General features: G+C 38.3%; 1 protein-coding gene across 3 annotated transcripts in view; it reads left to right on the top strand.

Annotated features, from left to right (window-relative positions):
- RAPGEF4 (Rap guanine nucleotide exchange factor 4) overlaps window positions 1–17,469 on the top strand; it is a 141,376-nt gene that overhangs the window by 72,580 nt on the left and 51,327 nt on the right. For 2 of the 3 annotated variants that reach the window (XM_036386417.2, XM_036386419.2), the window contains 3 exons: window positions 14,534–14,587; window positions 14,881–14,987; window positions 16,597–16,718. In XM_036386417.2, the coding sequence (XP_036242310.1) occupies window positions 14,534–14,587; window positions 14,881–14,987; window positions 16,597–16,718 (283 nt within the window). The remainder of the gene's footprint in view (window positions 1–14,533; window positions 14,588–14,880; window positions 14,988–16,596; window positions 16,719–17,469) is intronic. The other variant, XM_036386418.2, reaches the window with a different exon arrangement.

Below are 17,469 nucleotides of genomic sequence, written 5' to 3'. Positions count from 1 at the left end.
AGATGAGTAGGAGTCTGTGAAAAATATATTTTTTGTATGTTAGTAAGGAACTTCATAATGAAAAATGTGAAGGTCTTTATATGTCAGCAAAGCTCTTTAATGTAAACAAAATTGTCAGTAAGTCTGAAGACTTTCCTAAGTAGACTTTGCATAAATTGTTACAGAACTGCCAGGGAAAGCTGGATATCTCCGGTTTCAGCCAAGTAGATGATATAGAGCTGTAGACTTCCCTTCTGAGTGTCTTTGTGAATAGCAATACCTCAAAGGAAAGCTTGCAACACCCCATGTTCTTTTACACTAATCAGCTCCCTGATAACCTATGAAATATCTGTGATTCATGGTTTTGTTGTGTACCCCAAATTCTGGAGGTCCTAATGACAATTTGTACTGGAAATGGTTTCTTCTGCTGTGCTTAATCATATGACTGAGCAGACCAATACAGAACTAGCCAGAGTAACCCCAGTATGAAACCTGGAGATGTGGGGAGTGGTTCTCATTTGATCTAGTGCTATACAGGAATGAGTAGCATGGCACTGTGGAGAAAGAAAATCCTTAATTCAGGTTGCTGTGTATTTGCCTGTGTATGTGGCAAGATAACTTAATTCTCTTCAGTCCATATTTGATTGATTTCAAGGATTCCTGAAGCCCTTTCATGTATTTGGATGAAAAAATGATGGTCTTTCTGTCTGTTTCTTTCATTGAGGAGTTTTCATTGTGGTGGTTCTAACGATAAATAGCATTGCCTATGATGATAGTGGGAGTGGTAAGAGATGGAGGCGAGACTTCTCTTGGTGGATGAATTAAACTTTTTGGAAACAAGGGCAGAATTTTTCAAGCTATAGGACCTAAAGGAATACTCCATTTTAAATTTTATCCTTGTTTTCTAAGAGTAGTAATGTCAGAGTACTAAATATATGTAGGTATATTTCAGTCTTAAAATATGAACAATTGCTACATTTATCTCTTGGAAGAAGATGAATAATGGGAAAATAGTGACTAGAGTCCAATAACATAGTACAGTTGAATTGTCAGCACCTAAAGAGGAAGCCTCCCTTTTTCTGTCACCGCTGTAAAACATTGCAGAAGCAGCTACTGCCCTTGACTCAGGAATGGAACACTGAGCTTGGAAAAGCTTTGAGAGCTGCAATGGCTTTCTGAGTCAGTGAAACTGCCTGCAAGATCCAAGTCACTTTTTATCATAAGGGAGGAGTGAAAAGCTGAAAAATTAGCGGTATGGGAAAGAGGGAGACTTCCTCTGTTACCAGCAGAATAATCCATATACTCAAGTCAATGCTTGAGCTAACCTGTATGAGTTTTTGGTTTCATGACTTTTGCATCTGAATATTAATATATATTAACCTCCACAGTATTTTTTTGAATGAAGAGCCCCCTTGAAGTGTAATCATTGTTATTTTGTTGCTCTCCACTCATGTTGCCATTCATTTTTATTCTTATTTTTATTCAGACTTTATTGCAGTTTTTGTGCATTCCAAAGCCATGAAATTGTTGTTTGTTTTGGGTGCTTGGAGGCAAAGCAGGGATGGAGTCCTCTGCTACAAAGAGCTTTCAGTCAGAGAAAAAATAGAGTGACTGTCAGACAGAAATATGCTGGATTACTTTGCACATCATAAGGCATGAGATTCATGGTTGTTTGTATGTTTCTAATAAATTTTCTTATAGGAGCTTATTGTGTTCAGTCCTTGGTGTGATAATCCTAAAATACACTGGAAGTGGAAGGAAGAAGTTCAGAAATCAATAGAAATATGCAAAACTAAGTGATATGTATTTCTTTGTTAAAATTGTATTTTGTTGGGGATCTAACTCATGCTGCTGACCTCTTTCAGTGTATTAGTGTAATCAAGTACTGACCCATCTGACTAACCTTACAAAAGGGTTGTGGAGGTACTTGGGGTAGCCCAGGGAAGGCAGTTTGGCCGAAGAGACATTTTTCCTTTCAGACTTCTCTTGCCTAGCTGAATGAGTGTTGCTGTTGTGGTTTATATAAATAACCTAAATAATGGAAAAAATAACAGAAATTCCTAGAAAATACTAAAATTGTAAAGTATTTAATTACTCATTACTGTGAATTAGGTGTGGGACCATCTTTCCACAGAGGCATCACTCTCAGTTCCACTTGTATGAGAACACAGCCTACTACCTTCTCTGCCAGTGCTGGCAAGGGCAGTCTGTGACTATGTATTGTGGAGTCACATTTGATGACTCTTGCTTCTTGACTGTGTTTTCTTTGAGATTCTGTCCCAGCCCCTAAAAAGCACACACATATACTCCATTTATCTCTTGCAGTTGAAAGGCAGGAAGAGTGGGTAATTATACTGAGAAAAAAGATAGTCCCTTTCAAGGTTCACGTCTTCAGACAAGTCAAGCGTATACAAGTAACACATTTGGCACTTATATTTGAAACAGCAAAAGGAATTTTTTTGAATCTTGTAATTATTTTCTCAAGTTTGGCAGAAAAATTGGATCAGGGATCTTAAAATCAGATTCTTTCTAGTCACTCATATTGTCTCTCACAGAGCATTTTGACTGCCTGTCCTGCAATGCATGCTGGAAATTGGTATTCCACAAAGTCAATTATAGTTCTGAGCCAGTAAGAAGTAATCAATGTGTCCGATCTGATCATTTAGCAGCATCGTTTTTTCTTGTGTATGGATGACAAAAATTTGAGAGGTTAATAAATAGTGGGAAAAAGCTATTCAATGATTTTGTTCTTTTTCTTGTGTTAGCTAGGCAAGAGCAGAAGCCTGTTGTGCTGGCTGCACACAAATAGCACCACAAGTGTCCAGTTTGTGGGGCTCATTGAGAGCCATTCCAAGTCAGAATTGCAGAGGCAAAAATGTCAGATCTCTACAGCAGAGGTGAAAATGTAATTGGGACTCTTAGCACCTGTGAGGTTAAGGATAAAGTGCTGTTGAGGTATTTATGATTTATGACTTTCATTATTTATTCTCTTTGTGAATTTTTTCCTGAAAGAAGGCTTGGCACAAGACTGTGAACATGTTTGATCTTTGTGTACTTTATCATCAGTGATGCAGCTGTCTTAAAATTAAAGATAGCAGTTAGTGAGGAAATACAAATACATGTAGCTGAGTTGAATAGTAAAGAAATCAAAAGAATATTTAATTTAGGCTCCAAAATAAAATTTAAAAAGACCTCTGCTTATTTCCAATACAGATTGATACACTGCTTTTAATTAGGATTTCTCAGACACACTTGTTTTCATCTCAGTAAACAAAATTATTTATAATCTATTTGTTTAATAACCTTAAATATGAACTGGATGGAGAAAAAGCCAGTACCTTAGCAGGAGAATTATGATTATGTCTTCATAAACCTCCAGTACTGCTCTGTCCATCCTCACTCTTTATAGTAACTTTCTCTAGAACAGCATTTTTACACCGAATCTTCATTTTCATGGTTTGCTTAATGTGGTGCAACAGTTGTTATCCTTTACACAACCCACTAAGAGTCACTTAAGAGTCAATTAAACCAAATAAGATTTTGAAATTGTGTTTAGAAAGGGGATGAGTTGTTGACAGATGGCAGGAACAGAATTTCAGCTAGACAAAACAATACTTTAAGCAATAATATGAAAATCAATGCCAACATTGAAGAGAAATGGGGAAAAGGGGATAAATTACAAAATACATACAATAGGCACTCTTCCTTTTCACAAGGATGGGGCTGGTTCTGTGATATCTCTAAAAGCCAGACATCACAGAATTTACACAGCTTGGGCTACATACTGAGAGAGGTAAAAAGAGGTCATCTCTTTCAGAAACATGCTGTGGTGAATTGGGATGTAAAGAGATATGGTTAGCTGGGGAAAATGTCAGGCAGAGTAATTTCACCTCTCCTTACCCATCTTGGGTTAATTACTGCAGTGTCCTGTGTGCATTTGTGGAGCCAGTTTTTTTCTCAAGTTGCAATAAAGATTCATTTAGCAACAGAAGCATCTCAGAATATGTTTAGAAATGTCTGTTCCTCACTAGTTAATCAGGGAAGATGAGATAAATTCAAAATTAAGAAAAAATGTGAACAGGCCTGGTTTATATAGTAGCAAGTTAGGCAGCAGCAAACTGTAGAAAATTAGAAAGAGAGAAGACAAATTAGCAAATATGAAATATTTACTATTTTCCAATTAAATAACATTTTGTTGTAATTGACAGGAATTAAAAGTATTACTCATCTGCTGTTTAATCAGAGAATATCTACTGTTCACACAGATGCACATTAAGTCAATATTGGTATTTTATTTACTGATTATTCCCAATGCACTATGGAATTAATGTGAAAAACAGCATATTGATCTGTCTTGTTCAGATCAATAATTTGATTCCAAATGCCTTTGTATGTTTTTAATCAATGCAATTACTGACACTCTAAAGAGCACTGAATGAACTGATTAACTAATACAGCAGTTATGGTTTCTTTTCATGCTAGTTAAATGTGTGAGACCACAATTGAATTTACATAAATGAAAAAAAAGCCCTTCTACACAGCCTGAGAAACTGGGATTAGATAGGGTAGGTAGCATGGTTTAGCACATCAACACCCACCACTTTGACAAGCTTTTTGCAGACATCAAGGGAAATAGAAGTTTTAAGAAAGATAAGAAGGTTGTTTTGTGGATATTTGTCAAGAGCAGAATACATATCTTTTCCACTGACACACAAGTATGTAAATTAAACCAGTGCTTGATGGGTTTTTTTAATGTTTATGACAGAAGACTTAAAACCATTGAAGTAGAGAAGTACCTGGCTGAAAGAAGAATGTTTGTGCTTTTTGTAAAATGTGTTCTGATCAAGCAATCATTTTGGGATTTCTTTCCTCTGTTGATTTTCATATTCTGCAGAAACAATCGTTTACCTTTTTAGGAAAAATATTCCATGTAGATGGAAAACATCAATATAGATCAATAAAAATCTCCTGAGAAGTAGGACACCAGAAGGTGTTGCAGTGGATGTTGTTAGATTATTCCTTCTCAGTTTTATTTTTAGCAAAAAATGATTTCTGAAGAAGATGACAGGAAGAAGAAAGAGGAGTAGATAGGGAAGCTGGACTCTGAGGCTCATGTGCTGCACTCATTCAATGTTTCTTCATTTCATGTACTTTGACACAATGCGCTGTCCTGAACTTGGAGAATAAGGAACATGAAGTCACCAGAAGAAACACAAAACAGGTTTAAATTAACTTCTCTTGCCCACTTGCCAGAGGCTTTACCTTGTTGCTGACCTCCCCGGGGAGTTCAGGAGGTAGCCCTTCAATGTCTCTCTTTGATGACTCTTCCTTTCTGTGTTCAAAATAACTTTAAATTTCCCAGCATGAATTTGTAGACACTAGACTTCCAGGATTCCAGTTGCAGCATTCAGCAGTGTTTTCAGTTGCTTATTTTCATCATTTGCTGAAGTTGTGAGTAGACAGTGTTGTCCTCATTTTACCATGGAGAGGTTGAGACACTCAGAGGTACAATGACTAATGGGGATCACACAATACATAAACTGCTGTCACCCAGGAGGCAGTAGTCCTCTTGCCTCACTTGGGTAGTGTTTTGACTACACTGAAGTCAAGAATTTTGCCACTAATTTTAACAGGTTCACAGTTTCACACATAATTCAAACCTCCAGGTTTTGGTGCCCTTATGTTTGACATGAAATCACTTAACCTAAAATTTCACTACCTCATCCTCAGAAGGCACTTCTGGCATCTGGGTGTAATTGAAACCTAGGAGAGCCCATCCAATCCTGTTTTCTAGACAGAGTACCTTCTGGGAGTCTTGAAGGTATGCGTGCCAAAGTTAAAAAGGTACCTAGAAATGTCTTCATCATCCCTTCAGTTTGTCTTTTGAATAGATGCTGTGTGCCTAGAGCATGCCTGAGAGGCCTTAAAAACCGGTAACCTTGCTGTCTGGTATTTATTGTTCTTTTAAAGTCTTTGTCATTATAACTTGTTTCTAAAGAAGTAAGCAATTTCAGGTAAGCATACTTTTAAAGCCATGGACACTAAGAAACCAGTAGTTTGCATGAGAGACAAAAAAAAATTCTATTCTTTTGTAGGTTAAAGAAATGCAGGAGCAGAGAGAAACCCTGACAACACTGGCTGGAAACTCGTTATGATAACTATAGTCACACCTCTCTCAGAATATTGGGAATGCTCACAGCAGAGTTAGCATTTTCTGACATTTTATTCAATGCAGGCAGTGTAGTTATAGCAGCTGTTTCATTGTAGTAGGGAAGTAGAAAAATGATGGGAAAATAAGACATCATTAGCCATGTTCTGGGGGGCTTTGTGCACTGGTCATAGTCTGTTTCAATATTCTTTTTCCCTTTGACATTCACAGTGAAGTGTCATTTTTGGTAATGGCTGAATCATTTTGTGTTAAAAGGAGGGACATTTATAGTTTGTCGAGGTAACACTGTAGAAGTGTTAATAATGTGAATTCAATTTAACTTCCCAAAATTAATTTGCTACACTGAATATTTGAGAATTTAAAGAACACATTTTCCTGTTTATGCTGTTAAAAAAAATGTAGATTACTAAAGATAAGCAATTTTAGAATGTATTTTAAAATACAGCATAGTCTTCACATTGTATTACATTTAAAGAACATAGATTTTAATCCAGTCATCATTACTCTGAATATTTTGATAGTAACTCATTTGCTGACAGTATTCAAAGCATTTTGCAAGGGTAGAAATTATTAATATTCCTCTCTCCAGAAAGAGGAAAATGAAACACACTGTGATTAGGTGATTTGTGTAAGGTCTTGCAGTCAAAAAAGCCAGAATAAAACTGGGCAGTCTTTAACCACTGGCCCAACAATTTCTACTAGGCTATTTTTCTTGGTTTAGATAGTGTGTAGTTAGATTATGGATTTTAGATTACAGGTGCTATAGCTTTATGAAACTCAGAAGATTTTTTAAATTTGATCGTTTTCTTACCTAATTTTGCAAACATCCTGTGCCTGTGTGTTCATTCATTAGTACCTTGCCATTCTCCCCATTTTGATGTTTACAGATGTTTGTTAAGAAATTAGAATAGTTGACTTCTGTGAGCATGGGTGGCTTGAAGGTCCTTTGGTAGTACAATTTGAGACTGTCTAGACTGGTTCTTTTAAAGCAAGTGATCTTTTTGGGTAGTTTGTCCTTTGTTCATTGCCAAGTATTTGTTAATTGCAAAGTCCCCTACAGACCTGGGATGAGGTCAGTCATTGTCAGTTTTGGACTTTTCCAATTAGGAGATGTGAGCAGGTACTTTGCTTTTTTTGACTGACAGTGCTATCCTGTGGAGCACAGGCTGGTTCTCCCAGCTGTTGCATGTGTTTGTGGGGAGAGTGAAGAGGAGAATGAATTGTTTACAATTGTTTACATGATAGGAGTGATGATTGCATTTCTATTTCCACTTTTTCTGTTTTCTGATGGGGTGTGGTGAATCTCCCTGTATGGGCCATTGATCTAAGAGTTGGACTTGATGATCCTTGTGGGTCCCTTCCAACTCAGAATATTCAGTGATTGGCTCTGTGATTAAATATGGCAGTCTGGGTGGGACCCAGAGCTCAGTGCTGGTTCCATGTCCCAGCCATTGAAAGTCCCCACGGCAGGGAGTGTGTGCCAAAGTTTCTTATGGACCATGCACCCTCGGGGGTTAGAGGTCATCACATAGATTGTTTTCTGATACCAAGCATTGGTCAGTATATCAGCATATTCTACACAGGGCTACTCCAGAGATCCAGTATAGGTTAGTATAGTCACAGAGCACAGAATATTCTGTGTTGGAAGGACCCACCAGGATATAAAGTCCAACTCCTAAGTGAATGGCCCATGTGGAGATGGGCCTGCAACCTTGATGTCATTAGCACCATGCTCTCACCAACTGGGCTATTCTCAGGGGAACTCCTACGATATTGATTACATTTTCCTTCAAATTTTGGCAAAAATGTCTTCCAAAGGACCTTTTTATTGTGAGATCTTTGGTCAGCTGTTTCTCTCATGTTCAGCAATCTGCATTCAATAAGGGTACTGTTTTCCCTGTAGTATCCTAGCAGAGGTTGGTGCAGTCTGCATAGACACTCTTCACTGCAGCTGGAAATAGGACCAATGGAGTTAACTTCAAGATACTCTATCCAAGACTGCTTTCCAGCTGAAAATGCACTCCAAAACCTGTGATACTGTATGTTCAGCTTTATCCCTATTATATGGTTATTCTTTAGTGCTGGAAATAATGTCCTGTATTGGAAAAAGAGTCATCTCTACACCATCTTTGGAACTCTTATCTCTACCTTTGGTCTGAAGCAGCACAAATTAGATGACATTACAAAAGCTTGAGAAAGAATGGTGAGGTGGAGGTGTGGGAGGGCAGTGGGGACTCTGGCTAGTTGTCAGCTATATCCTACTGGTTTGCTCTGATTTTGCCAATATTGTGGGAATGGGGATTGTTTTGTATATTTTATTTTTCCCATGTGAAGCAGATAGGGGCACTAGAAGTTTTTTGGGAAATATATACAAAGGAATTCAAAAATGTCAGTTGAGAGAAGGCATCAGGAGTCATTTGGAACCAGTAAGAGCTAAAGATGCCCTGCTCCCTGAGATACACTTGGGAGAATCAGATGCTGTGGGCTTGGCTCAAAATTCATTGAATCAGTTAGGGACTTCCTAGAGATTTCAGTGGGATTTGGATTAGACCATGAATCACCAATAGTGGTAAATACTGAGGATGTAAAACAAACAGACCTCTCTTAGTGAGGTGGCTGTTGCTGCTGACACCTTTCAACGTGTGTGTGGCTTTTGTCCTTTGTTTGTTCTGGATCCCCTTGGCAGCCAGCTGGAAAATAGATGTTGCAATTCTTTTCAGTTCCCCAGCTGAAAATAAAGGGATCAACAGTAGTGCACAGGTTTATCTGATCACCCTGGTAACATGCTGTGGTTAACTCCAATCAATACTGAAACTTGTTTTCTGTTCAGAGATGAGCTACACTGAGGTCATGTGAAAAAAACCTGATTCATTGGCTTTTACTTTTTTCACCTTAGTTCTTTGCAATACGCATATCCTATGTTTGCATTTGAGAATAGTAAATTAATTTCCCTTCATCACTTGATTTTACTGATCCAAATTGCTGTAGATCTAAAGCGTTCATTCATATGTAAAGGCTCAGAAACATCCCTTTACAGCTATTTAACAAGGGGAATAGAAATATCTATTTTTGTAAGAGATGTTCTTGGATTTTATGAAGCAGAATCAAAAAAGTTGACAAATACAGATCTCATAGTAGGTCACTATTATTGTTGTTCATTTTATTATTTATTTGTCTGCATATTGCTCAGTGATGTAAGAAACACTAAAATAAAGACAGGCCTTGCCCTGTAGTTTGAAATCTAAGGCCTATTTCTCCACAGATTAAATGTGTGCATAAAATTATACACATGAATAGTCCTATTTAAATCTGTGATATTGCTCTCATGCATAAATATTTGAATCTCGAAAGGAATGGAGGCTAAAATTATTGCTTTCTCTGCTTCACCCCAATTTAAATAGGGAATTTTGTGATTGGCTTTGTGAAGGGTTTGTTTGAATGGCTCAAATGTGAATCCATAAATGTACAGATAAGGAGTTTTTCAATGTTAATGCTAAAAGCCTTTTTACCAGTTTCTCATAATAATTTTCTGCTTTCCCCTACCAACACCAGCAGCTTTCCCTTCTCCACCCTCTAGACCCATATGACCTCCTGCCCTACAGGAAGATCAGCAGGTCATAGCAAACTGTGTGTGGTGTTGCTGTGTTGCTTTATCTCACACTGAAGGAAGGCTAAGAGCAGTTACACTGGTCACTCCTGTGGCCAGGAGGTGAATAATAGTTTGTAAACTATTGTAATTGGCTTGCTTATCTGAGCTCTTTGCCTGATAACTTTTCCCTTATTCAGAAGTCCTGAAAAATGGGATCATCAAGGACCTCTGTTCCACATGTATGTACTTTAGTCTCATTAATTCTTCAAAGGTACCAGGACGTGTTAAGAAGTCAATTAAACACTCTCCTCACACTCTGCTGTTTTAAAGGGAGAGCTCTTTTTTTTTTTCTAAAGTGCTTTCTAAGCAATCCTTAATGAAAGATCCAGGATTGTAAAGATTCACAAAACAATCTTGGTCTTTAGCCAATCTGTGTCTGTCCCTTACAGAATGCATTTTTTTTCTGATGGGAGGTTGTTGCTGGAACCCTGTTATCTCCTATTAACTAACTGATGTTACATTTCTCTGCCTTTGAAATATGTCTTGCCTTTCTGTAGCAAACTCAGTCCAAGACCCTGTGTTTCCATTTATTGCAGTTCAGCTAATCACTAGTGCAGCTAGAGCTCACTGCAGCAGTTCTGAAAGGCTGTAGCTTTGGGGGCTCTTTGCTGGGCATGTCTTTTGGATGTCATTGTCCCTCGGGAGCAATGATTGTCAGGGCTCACTGCCCTGGGAGCTCTATCACTGATCACCTCTGTCGTCAAAAATTGCACAGTACCATGTAGTGAGGCTAAAAACTACCTCAGGAAAGCATTGAGTCCATCCCCAAGCCACATGCACACTATAGCAGTGTCACTCCTGACAGATTTCTTGTGTATCCTCCCAAAGAGGTCTGGAGGAACCAGACCTCTCTGGCAATTGACTGTCCACACTGCGAGGAAAGCTTCAGCGATGCCTAAACCTGAATCTTTCTTAGAGCAATTTAAATTATTCCCTGATCTCTGCATGATGGACTACGCCACTTCTTTCTCCTTTTCAAAGGCCTTTTAAATCAGAAGACTTTTTTGATCACACCTCTGCTAAGATTTACCTTTTCCTTAGCTTAACAGCTTTGATTATTTATGTTGTGCTTTCTGATTATTCTTGTTGCTTTCCTCTAAATTCTGTCCAGCTGATTTAGATGCTTTTGGAGTAAAATGGGCAAATGAGACACAGTGCTTTTCTTACCTAGGCTGACTAAAGCAGAACATCATTATGTATCTAATATATTACTACATTCCACCATAGTATTTGCTGCTTTTACACAAGTATGGCATTAGTTATTCAGTTGTGTTTAATATTTAAATATTTAAAACATTATAAACCTCTTTTCCTTTTAAGTGGTACTGCACTAAGACACTTGTTCCCTATCCTGTCTTTATTTAGCTGATTCCACCTGCTTCAGAAATGTAGTCATCACTCTGTATTGCATAAAAGCATCATTTTTAGACCAATTTTTCAACAGTTTCATATTGTAAACCTCTTCGGCAATGTATGTGCAATGCCTCCCATCCTGAAGTTTCCTGCAGAATCAATAAAGGTGTATTCTGCTTCATCCCATGTTAATATTTAATGCTATCAGATGTGATATATTCTTGAATGCTGCTTTGAACAGACCTCTGGTATGACTGCCAGTTTGACTTTGCTTCACTGGTAATTGATTTCCAAATGCACTTTTCCAACTGACTTTGCACCTGTTTTGTAAGAATTTACTCTGACTCTTGCAGAAGAGAATATCTGATGAGAAAGTGCTAAGCCTTACTAAAGGGTTGAAAATCTGCTGTTTCTTGTCTAATCTATCAATGTTGCTGCTCGATCATGAAAAGAAATTAGATCAGTGTGGCATGATCTGTTCTTGGTTAATATACGTCACATGTGACTCATGTCCCTGTTCTTTTCCAGGTGCTTACAAATTGACTTTTTCTAGGAAGACTTAGGGCTGACATCTGTATTTTTTCAGCTTCTCCTTTTCCATATTTCTGTCTTCAGCTGCCTTCCTTAGACCCCAAGAGTGGCTGCTGATGGTTCCGAGATGGTTGCAATCCTCTTTAAGTTTCTTCGTGCTCTTCAAGTTTCCTGCATGTAATTCTACAAAGCCAATCTGAAAACAACTAATTTATGGTTTTGGGGTTTTTTTCAAGGTTGAGATTTTACTCCTGTCACTCTACTACTCAGGATATTAACCATCTCTCTGCCATTGATCTTTCTAATGAACGTTGATTAAAAATAGATCAAAAGTTTCTGGCCTTCCTGAACCACCTGTTAATAGATTTCCCTCTTTTAAACAGTAGCTCAACACTATTTGTTTTCTTTGTTTTACTACTAATGTACTTGTGGAATATTTTTGTACCTCTTGACATTTCTTGGCAGGTCTGTTTCATTTTATACCTTTGCTTTTCTAATTCTGTCTTTTGTTATTCAATTTGTACTTGCTTTAGACCCCCTACTTTCTCCTTTCTGTGTATTTCTTTCTTGTGTGTCAGTGAAGAGCTCTTTCTTTAGCTAAGTCTTTACTTCACCTTCTAGTTAAGTTCCAGTATGTATTGTATGTATGATTAATATGGTTTCTTTAGGTAACTGCCAGCTCCCATTAATCCCTTTTACTTCACACTTGTTCCCCCATGACCCACTCCAGGAATATAGGTATCAGTATTCTGTTTTTATGGAAACTTTTCTTCCTAGTCCATTGTGTCTGCTTTGATGCTCTTTCTTCCTTCTGTAAAGTTCTGACACTGGATCATTTCATGATCACCTTCACCCAAGTTATGTTCAATCTTTGCAGCTGATCCTTCTGTATTGGTCAGGATGTAGGTGAACAAGCCTTCCTGCTGCTTTCTGGAGATTCTTGTGCTGTGTCTTAGCTTTCACCTTTTTGGGTTGAATCAGATTTCTTCCAAATGCTGTCTTATATTCTCTTTTGATTAAGTTAGGAGATTTATTAAAAAATCTTCATCCGTGGTAAATTTTTCACCTGTTAGTTTATGCATTTTTGCTAAAACTTAATTGAAACTCCAAAGAACAAAAATGTGCATTTGTTTTTGCTAGCCTGTTGTTCTAAAAATCTCCTATATTTTTTGTCTTAAATATTTAATCTCTCCTCTCAGTATATTCCTAACTAGAATTAAAATCTGGAAGCTAGATTGAGGATATTGTACCTGTTTGAGATTGTTATTCTATGGTTTTGTTTTCATTAGAGGCATCTTTGAAAAGATTTTTGCTATTCTTTGCCTATGTTAACTGCAAATATAGACTATCTAGAGCAGATTCCACACAGTTCTAGAAACCAAGAAATATTGAGGGATATGCTACTGCTCTTCTGGCTGGACAGAAATGTTTGGAACTTAAATGAGTTTATGAAAAATTGTTGACTTATTAAATGAGAAAAATCAGGAATCCCATTTTAATTGTATTGATATGCCTTTTCAGAGATTTCTTTTAAGTTATGAATAGAACAAGAACTTTGTATTGGTTTCCATATACGGGCCTCTATGTTAAGATTACTGATTTCTGTCATATGCTTCCCTCATTTTCCCCTTCCCACCATAGTTTCCTGCTGCATTTTCAGCTCTTAGCCCTGTTTGATAACTACTGTGTCACATCATTAAAATCCCATGGCAGCTAATGGACAGATGCCCAGTGTAAGGAAACCAGTTCCTCAGCCCAGAAGTACCTGGTGTGTGTTTCAGTGACTTCTGGCCGACTGCCTTGGCTTTGCTGCAGGGCTGCGAGGGCACTGTGGCTGCCATGGGCCAAGGTGCAGAGTCTTGCCCTTGAGGGAGAGCTCTGCTCAGCCTGATCTGCTGTCAGCCAGCCCTGAGCACCAGCCAAAGCCAGCCCTTGTGTCGTGTCCTGACATTGCACACTCAAAGTGAATTTGGTCCATGCTGTAACTACCAGGCCCTACAAGCCAAAGGTCTGCCCATCATCCTCATGGGGCTGCTGAAGTTCGCTCTTGCTCTCCTTTGTCTCCATTTCTACTGTCCTTTAACCTTCCGCTTTCCTTTTCCCTCTGTGTTGTGCCATGTGCTCCCTGTCTCCCTCTTTCACCTGTTTGTTATGTGCCTGTTTTCCCATTTCTCTCATCCCCTTCTCCCCTGTAGAGCCCCGATGGTCTTTCCTTTCACTCCTCCCTTTGTAGAACCAAGCCACTTGCTTTGTTCTTTCCTTTTTTCTTCGCCAGCCCCAGTCCTTGCCTGGGTCCCTGTGAGTGGCCTGCCTGCCTCTGCATTTCAGAGAGCGGCTATAAAAGGGTTGCCAGCTCAGCCTGGTGATAATTTAGAAAACACAGAGGAAGAAGATCTCTATCTCCATTCCTGTTTCTTGTGCTGTGCTGTAAGGGAGAAAAGAGCTGAATAGAAAAAGGTGCTGAAGGAGGAGAGAATTTCTGTGGTGGGGGGCCGACTGGCAGAGCAGATGCGTGTTGTACGGGGCAAAGAGGTAACTGTGCCTGTGTGTGCTCAGATCTGGTGTGACGTTCGGTCATTGCCCATTTCATTAGTACTTTACAAAGTTTAGCACAGATTTGTTATTCATCTTCGCATGTCATGTCACTGTTTTAATTTGCTGAGCCTCAACAACGAAGTTTGCCTTTAGGAGGATGTGTTCAGAAGCTTTTTATATATTCCTATGTCCTGGGCAGAACTTGGACTTCCACATTATTCTTTGTTATTACAGCTTTTTTGTTAATTTTTTTTACTTTAGTCTTTATTTTTCTGGTCAACCTTAAAAAATTTATTTAATTTCATTTTATTTTTCAGACACCTCTTATTGATCCTCACATCCCACATCATCCTACTAAAACCATTACACAGGTAATAGAACACAGGTGTGCTGTAGAGCCAGGCCATTAGACAACTAGAAATAACTATTTATAACAGTGTAATATGAATCAGCTGAAGTGATGTTTTCTGTTAGATGTGAGAAGTATATGAAATTTAAAATCCCAAATATATACTACATTGCTCTGAAAAGTAAGCTTCTGTGAAAGAGGATTTTTAATTCAGGAAGGAGCATTTATGGTTTGTTTTGCAGAAAGCAGTACAGAGATTCCAGAAAGTTTAAAATCTGTGTTTCTTGGTCTTTCTTTTTCTCCATGATCACCAAGGTTCCCTCAGAAAAGATCCTTAGAGCTGGAAAGATTTTACGAAATACAATTCTGTCCCGAGCTCCTCACATGATAAGAGACCGCAAGTACCATCTGAAGACTTACAGGTGTGTGAGCTGATTGTATGGAGGTCTCTGAATTTTTATGCCTGCCGTTCTCTGATTTGTCATGTATGCCTTACCATACTTGCAGGTGTCAAAAGGTCTGAAATTATTCTGTGATGCTATTTGAGTTGGATGTTATGCAGTCTTTAATGGGCCTGGTAAATCCTTTCTGAAGTAATTTGACTGGAAATTGAGTCTGTGATTGTGAACAGAATGTTCACATACAAACACTCTTCCAAAGCATAGCTAATAGTGTAGTTAGCTGGAATATTATGTGTAGTACCAAGTTAAAATGAAGATTCTGTTCTCTTTGTATATCAGTAAGAGATAATAGAAAACTTTATTAATATATGATGTTCCTGTACTGATTGCTACAGCAGTCTTGCTCACTGTAGTGTTCTGAAAATTCACCTGGTGAGAAATATTCCTGATGCAGATTTGCTGTTCTATTTAATTTTTTTCCAGTGTATTGTCAGACTCTCTTGTCTTCCTGCTGGTGGCAGCACAGTCTTGCTGAAGTGGGATAACAATGGCACTTGTAGAAAGAAATCTGCCTGCAAGGTGTCAGGATCTACCTACTGTTGGCTTAAGAATCAGTCAGTTTGTTTAGTGTCTAATGTTTAAATCAAATACCTAGTTCATTATTCAGAGTGTTTTTAAGTAAAAATTATTTTTAAATCTCTGAGTGTGTCTTTTTCTAAATAGTAAATCAATATATTTCTGATCTTCATTTGAAATAAATGCATTGATTTTCCATATTTCAGCCCAAAATATATTTAAAATACAAAGGTATTTGGCACACGTGAGTTGATTCAAGAATATACAATATGACATTGCTGCTTGGTCTAGAATAACAGAAGAGCATATATGATAAAGGAAGAGCAGTGCTGGTCAAACAACTGCACCATTTTCTCTTACACAGAACTGGGAAAACTCTTACTGTTCTGCTGAGTTAGGGAGTGTAAGGATAAGGAATTTTACTGAGTGACCATGTGGCTTTTTGCTTTTTTAATCCTTTTTGGCTGTTCTCCAGAACTTGAGACCTGCTCTCTGCCTCTGGGTCAGTCAGGAGGTGCAAGGTTACCAAGACCTGGCATGAGAGAGCCTCAGAACACTGTACCAAAACCAGTGTCTCCAAATACAGTGTGACAGAAGTTTGATTACAAATGCAGGAACACCCTCATAGCACTCGCTCTTCCTGTGGAGGCTGCATAGGCATAACTTTTACAGTATTAAATTTCTGTTTTCATGCAAGATTCTGAAAAGCATGAGGCTTTTGGTATCCCATGGTATACAGAGGTTTATTTTGAAAACTGGGTTGGAGGTTATTGCACTGGTGCTATAGGTTTTGTACCAGGTGTCACAGGCTTGAATAGATCTCTGAACTCTGCATTTCCCAAAACACTTTTTTGCTAAGGTGATCTTCTTAAAACTGGACACCTTCACTGGTATTTCCAGCATGTGTATGTAGATGGTGACATGGGGTTTTCTGCAGGGAGATTTAACCAAGTCTGTACAGAGTTTAGGATATCACTGTTGTTGGCAGTCACTGTGTGCAGTCTCTCTCTTGGCAGGCTTCCTTTTCATTCCTGTCTGTTTATCTGTCCTTCAGGCAATGCTGCGTGGGGACAGAGCTAGTTGACTGGATGATGCAACAAAGTCCTTGTGTCCATTTACGAACCCAGGCTGTTGGCATGTGGCAAGTACTGCTGGAAGAAGGTGTTCTTAACCATGGTAAGATAAAGAAAATCAGTATCTTGACTAAAATATGGGCAGTGTGTGACGTCAACACCTCTGTATTCTTTTTCATGAAAAAGAAAGGGATCATGAGCCTAAAATAAATGCCACAGAGCAGCCTGTTCATTCATAGGTACGAGAGCAACACACAGGCAGTATTATTTGAATCTTGCTGCCAATATACTTTTTAAACTTATGACCATATTGCATCATAAATGAACAATTGATAATGATAGTCTCATTATACTTAGGAATATACTGGCTTGTGCTTATATTGTTAGAACTGGGTAGCACTCAGGGCAAAACCAAGGGATGCATTACCATGCATTAAACTAGCCTTCATCAAAGATCTGTGGTGTTTTGAAGTGAATGTGAGTGTTTGTGTTTGCTCAGATTCATAATTTTTGAATGATTTCCATTGATTTTGGAGGGCTTCCCAAATTCAGCACACCAGATATTCCAGTGCAGAAATCTGTGATTTTATGTTAGCTTTCTGATTGCATTTTACATTGACTTTCAGTTTCCATTTGTTGGGATTTAGTTGCTAATAGGATATTACAACCCTCAAAAAGGGTAGGTTTCTAAAGCAATATTCATATTTGAAGCTTTGTATGTACATTTTTCTTGAATGTAGAAGAGCAGCTCTATTACAGTAAACTTGCATTTATCATCTGTTGTGCTTCCCATATCCCAGGGAGAAATTTCCATTTTTGCCAGGGGGAAGGCAGATTGTTTCCCCTGCTGCCTT

The sequence above is a fragment of the Molothrus ater genome, chromosome 7 (assembly GCF_012460135.2).
Source record: "Molothrus ater isolate BHLD 08-10-18 breed brown headed cowbird chromosome 7, BPBGC_Mater_1.1, whole genome shotgun sequence".
In the NCBI taxonomy this organism is placed as follows: domain Eukaryota; kingdom Metazoa; phylum Chordata; class Aves; order Passeriformes; family Icteridae; genus Molothrus; species Molothrus ater.
This window is presented reverse-complemented; position numbering and strand designations above follow the sequence as displayed.